Source organism: Beauveria bassiana, assembly GCF_000280675.1.
Source record: "Beauveria bassiana ARSEF 2860 unplaced genomic scaffold BBA_S00091, whole genome shotgun sequence".
NCBI lineage: Eukaryota > Fungi > Ascomycota > Sordariomycetes > Hypocreales > Cordycipitaceae > Beauveria > Beauveria bassiana.
The window spans coordinates 4,599-12,208 of NW_007930926.1; the positions used below are offsets into that span (position 1 = coordinate 4,599).

General features: G+C 47.0%; 2 protein-coding genes across 2 annotated transcripts; one reads left to right on the plus strand and one right to left on the minus strand.

Moving 5' to 3' along the window:
• Positions 1–490: 490 nt before the first annotated feature.
• Positions 491–4,046, minus strand: BBA_10126 (zinc finger protein 76 (expressed in testis); the record flags this gene model as incomplete). The annotated part of the gene is made up of 9 exons (XM_008605223.1): positions 491–526; positions 703–777; positions 1,047–1,124; positions 1,259–1,336; positions 1,440–1,565; positions 1,697–2,256; positions 2,377–2,640; positions 2,943–3,898; positions 3,967–4,046. 9 exons carry the CDS (start codon positions 4,044–4,046, stop codon positions 491–493), a joined length of 2,253 nt encoding a protein of 750 aa, XP_008603445.1.
• Positions 4,047–5,223: 1,177 nt separating this feature from the next.
• On the plus strand, positions 5,224–6,863 carry BBA_10127 (phosphoserine aminotransferase; the record flags this gene model as incomplete). Its single annotated transcript, XM_008605224.1, has 5 exons — positions 5,224–5,249; positions 5,393–5,481; positions 5,603–6,058; positions 6,118–6,424; positions 6,482–6,863. The coding sequence occupies 5 exons, from the start codon at positions 5,224–5,226 to the stop codon at positions 6,861–6,863; spliced, it is 1,260 nt and encodes a 419-aa protein (XP_008603446.1).
• Between the last annotated feature and the right edge of the window lie 747 nt (positions 6,864–7,610).

Below are 7,610 nucleotides of genomic sequence, written 5' to 3' on the forward strand. Positions count from 1 at the left end.
AGTAGTATAAAAGGAAGAAAAATCTATACTATAGGCACTTATAAGGCGTGACTTTTATAATAGGTTAAATAGTTAGAAATAAATATTTTAAAGCTTAATATAATTTATAAGAGCCTAATAGTAGGGGGGTATAGTGTTAGTATTATATACTTAGAGACTTACTTACTTAGGTATATACTTTAAGCTTAATAGAGGATTTAAAAATACTATTAAACTAAAATTATAGTAGTTAGTAAATTTATTAATAAAAAGGTATATAATTTAAAAGTAGTTAAAGGTTAAATTAACTTTAATATTTTATTCTATATAAAAGAATTTTATTATTTCTCCTCTTTAATAAATAAGTCTAGGCTCTTTCTAGCGCTACTATTACTAGGTATTAATTAAGGAAAGACACTAAGGTCTAAGCGATAGCTATTTAAGTACTAGTAATTCTAGGTAAAAGAGAGTTATATAAGCTTCTTACTTACCTACTTAATATCTTCCTATATTAGCTAGATAAGCTTTCACTAGGCGTCTTAAGTAGCTATAGATTAATAACTAGCGTTAGTTAATTTACATGTCTATCGTATTAATTTGCTGCACTATTAGGAAACACTTTTCCTATTGATCTTCGTTAGTCTGCTGAGTATGTATATTTCCGGTGGCGTGCCCGCACTAATTCCTCGGGCATCGCAATTTAATAGACAAAGGTAGACCTACAATGTAGGAGAGATAGGATATATACCAGGTGCGTGTCTTGGACATGAAGTTGGACGCAAGGTCTTGGTTCTCTACCTGTACACGGGGATGAACTGGAACCAGACTCAGTCAGAGATTCAGAAATCCAGCCAGAGGGGCCTTGAGGTATTCTTGTCCCAGATGTGCACACTGTAGACGCAGCCTTTGCCCGCGAGCGATGGGCCGGAAGCCAAAATATGACACAGTGAGCAGCCATTCTTTGCAGACATCTTGAAACGAGAGCCGGTCGAATAGAGGGAAGATACCTAGGCCGCCGGCCTATTGAAGTGACTTTAAGCCCTCTATGCTTGCGGTGTTCGACGTACAATTTCTCGCATAAGGCCGAGCAAGTACCATGGGGATTCCGGCATGGCCAGGAGAGATTGTGCACTCCCCATTAGAGACTATACATTTCGTTTTGCCATGGGGTCAGGACCTCGAAGCTGCTGTCAGATCAAGTCAAGCGTTGATAAGGGGAAGATTCGGCCAGCACAACGCGTAGGATGCTTCTCCGGCCGCCATCAGTACATGTGCTAACCGTGTCTTCATCTCTAGGCCCGAGACGGAGGCCGCGGCACGTTAGGTTGCGTTTCACCTTAGTATATTCGAAATGAAACTTCAGTCAGAATGCAGTTCTATTAAGAACACTACTGTATGGTCTTGTTTTGGGACCATGAGACCAAAGTTGCCAACCTACATAGTCAAAACCCGCGGGCTACCTGTGAAAAGCTGAAGAGACTGCCAGAAAAAGTTGGAATTGCCAACCGAACCTCAGGTCCCCCAAGACGCGGCGACCGCAGCTCCTCCCGCAGCTCTCGCAAGTCCCGCATCTCCGCCTCCAGCCGCTACATCAGGTGGCCGTATCCCCTACTTCTCCTAGAGATCCTTCGCCTTCAGGCGCAACTATCAGACTCAAAAGATCCAGGGGCCAGTATGTCCAACTCTATAGACATGAGTCGTTTTATCAGAGGGTTACCTTGCTGTCGCCGGCGCCATCTCTGCGCGTGAGCCAGTCGAGGATGCACGTCTGTGTAGACGGTGCAACCATATCTGGTTGCCATTCCCGACCTCGCTCCGCAATAGGTCTGCAGAGTTCTTCATAGGCCATGCACACAAGTCGCGTCTGTTGACAATCAACTATCGCTTGGTGATTTAACCCAACCAAGCCATGTCGAGGGTACATGAGGGTGAAAAGTACATCCAGCCTCAGAGGAAATAACCTGCCTGATGGCAACCGTTTTGATAGATGCGGGCGAAGAATATTGACCATGGGTATGCAGTTCTTGTCTGGTGGCAGAACACCAAAATACCCAGCTGACTCCAAGAACTGTCGAAGGAGCGTCAGGTCGAAGGTGGATGTGTGATAAACTAGGATGATTGTGTCTTGGGTGATTCCTACTTGTTGAATTTTCAAGGCAACTTCGTGAACATCCATGTGGCTAATGTCTTTTCGGGTTGATGAAAAAACCGCTTTCGCTTTAGACCTGGCAATGTGACTCCAGAATGGAAGTGTCTTTGTGTTGTGCGTAATTATATCTTGGTGATCAATGGTGGTATTGATCAAAATTTTGCCTGAAACTCGCTCTATCATAGCAAATTCCTAGAGTTGCCTTGATGTAGGTGAGAATTCATCGTCCAAGATAATGAGGTCAGTACCAGGCCGCCTGCCTCGTAAAATCTCATCCATTCGGCTGCGCACGATATTATACGGAGGCTGGAACGTCCACTCGCTTCGAGTCGCAGAGTTGAATATTTCGTTCAACAGCTCCATGTTGGGGTTTGGCCTTGCCATAGCCATAGAATTATTCAAGAGCAAATAAGAGAGGTGGTCAGAGCAGAAGTCGTATCCATAGAAGGAGAGCCCCTCGCAGCCCTTTGCCGCGCAAACAGAGGTCCCCGTCTCGGGCTTTCGAGAGGGTTCTATACCCTCATGCCTCAAGAACAACGACAATTGGTAGTAGACGCGGCATCCAACGCATCAGGTATCGAGAAAGAATTTGGCAGAACTTCCGCGCCCTCGCAGCCGGAGACGAGCGGTATCCAGATCTATTATGATACTTTTTGGACATCGATCAAAAATCATATGGCGAGTACCGCCAGTAGGTCCACGACACATGTGGCCAAAATGCTCAAGGTTGACCATGCACTCTCGACTGGAATCTACTCCACCGATACTCGTTAGATGTAGATTAAGTAAGGAATAAGGAGAGAATGGGACACACTCCAGATTGTAGTGTTCTGTTCAAGAATCCGCAGGCGATGTTCCTTAGTAAGAATGCCACTTTCAAATTCATGTAATTCTTCTTCTGAGAAGGACTCTTCTTTTATTTCACCATCGCAATCGCTTGCATCGGAGATGTCCTCGAAATTGACCTCGTGATCGGAATCGCCCTCAGTTTCACAAATGCCCAGGGATGACTCATTTTGTTGAGTTTTCTTCGCTGAATAAAGGCTGCTGTGCTGGAGAATGAGCGAGTATAAGGGCATGTCGCTGCGCATTGGAAGCTGGCTCGCTGGTGGCGCGATGAAATCCGCAGATTCATTGATATGCCCGAGGCGGACATGTAACTCTCGATGTCTCTCTACCTCGCTCAGAGTCAATCGCTTGCCGGTCACGGCTGACCGGCACGTCTGGGTGGGGCATAGAAAGAGTCTGATATGTCGGTGATTTGGGTCTTCCGCATGTAACAGAGCGTCATCAGAGGATTGAAATCGTTCATGACAACCAGTACGTGGACAGATGTAATGGTGAGTATGAATTTTCGCGTGTCTCCGAGCTTCCTTTGGCCAAGTGAAAACTGAATCGCACCCATATTCTTCCGCAACAGGGCATCTAAGCTTGGCCGCCGAGTGTACCCGTAAATGCTCCTTTGCGTCGCGTTTGGATATGAACGTTTTGGGACAGCTATACTTGTCGGCTTGAGGGCATGGAAACCTGATCCCCATGTGCTTAAGTGAGTGCTTCTTTGCATCCTGCTTAGACGCGAACGTTTTGAGGCAATGGTGCTCATCAGCTTGAGGGCACGGAAATCGACGGTTTTCGTGTGCTGAGCTTGCATGAATGTTCGCTGCGGTTTTGCTACGGAAAACCAACTCGTAATTGTTCTCTTTCGCAAGCGGGCAAGGATAGCGAATGTTCTCGTGCGCTACCTTTGCATGTTCCTGGGCGGCACCTTGGCTGGCAAACGTGTGATTGCAGTCGTGTTCGTTCGTAAATGGACACGGGAATTTTCTCTTCTCGTGCACCTTTCTGACATGTGCCTGTACTTGGCTCGGGAAGGTAAAAGTAGCTTTACAGTTCGCTCGTTCAGCCCAAGGACAGTCATGTTGTTGACGTGAGCGATGGTGCTGGTTAATATGAGTTCCCAAACTGCTCATGTTCTTGAATGTTCCTTGACAGCCATTTTCAGTTACAACTGGACAGGGCAGCTGCAGTCCTAGGTGCGTCGAAGATAAATGCTTTTGGACATCTTGGTACCTCTCGAACGTCGTCGTACAAGTGAGCTTTGATGCAAAAGGACACATCACCCGACCTTGTTCATCCCTCCGGTAAGTAGAACCCATGTGAAAATGGTTGGTGATGCCATGATTGGAAGCTTCCACTTGAGTCTCGAAAGTCTCATGGCAATCGTACTTTTCTGCATAGACGCATGATACTGCCTGGTTGTCACAATCTTAGCCTTTTATCCCTCAGCAGTAATCAAAAACGAATTGTTACCATTGCTGCTCTGATCGATTGGTACGGTGACGCGTAATTTAGAGGGATGTGTGACTTAGATCCTAGGGGTGTGGTGCGGTCACTGTATGGGGTCACCAAAAACGTGGGAAGAAAGAAGGATGGATTTCTATCCATCTGGCTGGGAGCAGATTTGGTGTTTTGACCAAATCTAGCTGGGAGTGAATGCAGGCGGCAGAATAGCTCACCGCCTGCCAGATTGGTCAGCTGATTCAGCTGCTGAACCGTTCGGGAGCCAGCCAGCTAAATGGCGGGGGTCAGCGCAGGGGGCATTTGATCAGCTGACCAAATGGCCAGCTGGTCACATGACCATAAATATGCCGACACCCATGAATGCCGCAGCAGGGTGCCTCTCAAAAGGTATAAAGAAGATAATCTTCCACTTTGAGGATAGCGAGAGCGATGAAGATGTGTGAAAGCCTCTGCTGCACACGTAGCCAGGCCGGTGTATCAACGAGACATCGCGGCATTCGCGATGTATTGACGTCAAAGTACCTGTGGTAAAAAGGTTGACCATTCCATGCCCGAGAAATCCTGGAGGGATTTTCCAAGGTCCGTGCGCGCGCACGGAGCGGCTCTCCTGCTGCTCCGCTATCGGCTCCCATTAGTCGCGCACATGTGTGCGACATTTCATGCAATTCTTCCTCCTGCATGCACTTTTCTCTCTGGCACGCTGCACTCAAAAGTCACATTCCTGACCAGTTCTCCTTATCAGTCAAATATCTCAAGCCCCAACAAACCCAAGCAATCACGATTCCATCCCCGCCATGCCCTCCAGATCAGACATCACCTAGTAAGAAACTTTTTACAGCTCGTTGATATTCCCCTTCCTAGCCTACCGTAGAAGCAGCAGTGTCTTTCGTACATGGCTCAATGTTCCCGATGCAGCTCCTGAAGATTCTTGAATGGGATATTGCTGACTCGTGATTGTGGTAGTTTCGGTGCAGGTCCAGCTTTGCTACCTACTGCCGTCCTCGAGGAAGCCGCCGTGGCGCTCCTCAATTATAATGCAACTGGCCTCGGCGGTATGGAGCTCCCAGAGGCCGTCGTCCTCCTTCCGCCATTATCCCCAGGACGGATCTTGAAGTGACCTTTTGACGGCTGTCTCGGATGACTGATGCTGACGTCTGGTTTCTCCATATATAGTTGCCGAACATTCGCATCGATCGAAGATTGCAACTACCATAATCAATGAGGCCAAGGCCGATCTGGTCTCGTACCTGGACATTCCAGACGGTTACGAAGTCTGTTTTATGCACGGAGGAGGCTCCGCACAATTTTCTGCCATGGCATACAACTTTGTTGGCAACTGGGTCACCCGCAAATACAAGGAGGTGCAGGTCTCGGAAAGTGATGAGAGCATAGTCCTAAAGCTTAAGTCGGCCGTGGAGAATCTCAAGATGGACTATATCATTACTGGTAGCTGGTCACAGAAAGCAGCGTCCGAAGCCGAGCGGCTTTTTGGCTCGGAATACGTCAATATCGTGGCTGATAGCCGTAAAGCGAATGGTGGCAAGTTTGGAACGATCCCGAACGAGGATACCTGGAATCTATCTCACGATGCTGCCATGGTCTATTACTGCGACAATGAGACGGTTCACGGTATGTTTCAAGTTATTGACATTTGAAGGTACTGAGTACTAAATACTTTTGGTTGGTAGGTGTCGAATTCCCCGAATTTCCTAAGTCTCTCGAGCCGGGGCTAGACAGTCCAATCGTTGTCGCTGATATGAGCTCGAATATCCTTTCGAGGAAGATCCCGATATCTAATTTCTCAGCCATCTTCTTCGGCGCCCAGAAGAACCTCGGATCAACTGGTATTACTGTCGTCATCATCCAGAAACGCTTCTTACCACAGCCTTCCACAGCCTTGATGAGACAGCTCGGATTACCAATCCCACCTCGTATCTTCGAATTCGAAACTATTATTAAAAATAATAGTCTCTACAATACATTAAGTATTCTTGAGTTAGTATCGCTTCTTCAAATACCTTATCTTATAAATTCAAATTAACCTTTCTACAGTGTATTCATTGCAGGTCGGGTTTTGAAGCAGCTATTGCTGCAACATCCCGATAAAGTCCAAGGACAGCAGATCCTATCCCAAAAGAAAGCTCAGCTTATCTACAAAGCTCTTGAGGCTTATCCTACCATCTACCAGATCATCCCCCATGAAGCGGTACGATCACGTATGAACATCTGCTTCAGGATTATAGGTGGCGATGCTATCGAAGAAGCATTCTTAAGGGATGCTGCTGCTGTAGGGCTGACTGGACTGAAGGGTCATCGCGAGCTAAAAGGTGTCCGAGCATCCAATTACAACTCGATTTCTCTCGAGGGTGCGGAGAAGCTTGCCAACTTCATCGGCGCTTTTGCATCACGGAGTGGGACGTCGTTGGTTGAGTGAGTATCTCCACTACCGAGTGGGGCTTTGGGGATAATGTTTGCGGTGCGAAATGTAGTTAGTTTGTAGGGCAGCTTAAACAGATTGCTATTGATTTCAAATGTTGCACACCCGATCACCATGCTGTTTTGCTCCGCTAGGCCTCGTCTATATGGTCCGCCCCGCCTCAATACGACAATCGTCGGCTTTGGCTCGGACAGCGCTCCAGGCGGCAGCTAGAGGAGGCTATCTGAATGATAGTTCTGACCAGGCACCACTATGATATGCCGCAGAAAAGGGGCACAAAGTTATTGTGCGGCTACTCCTCATAATGTGTGACGAATTGTGGATCGTGGCAGCCACGTCTCATAGATCAGGCAGACTTATGCCCTGATCTTGAGTTTTTTGGATGTCGAGTGACTGAGTCACTTTGTATTAAATTACATAACTTTACATTAATTTCACTGTTCTAGGTCGTTTTCACACGAATCCCTATAGTACCCCTGTAGTAAAGTACCTCGCTAAGACATAGCGTTATAGGGGCTGACCGCCTACTATAAGAGGGTTTTTTGTCACTTTTTTTATGAGTTTCTAAGTGACTCAGTCACTTTTAGAAACTTGGTGACTTAGTCACATACGGCCTATATAGGCTACCTACAGCGCCCTGTGGCCTGTATATAGGCTACCTATAGTGCCCTATAGCCTGTATACAGGCTACCTATAGTGCCCTATGGCCTGTATAGGCTACCTATAGTGCCCTGTGGCCTGTAT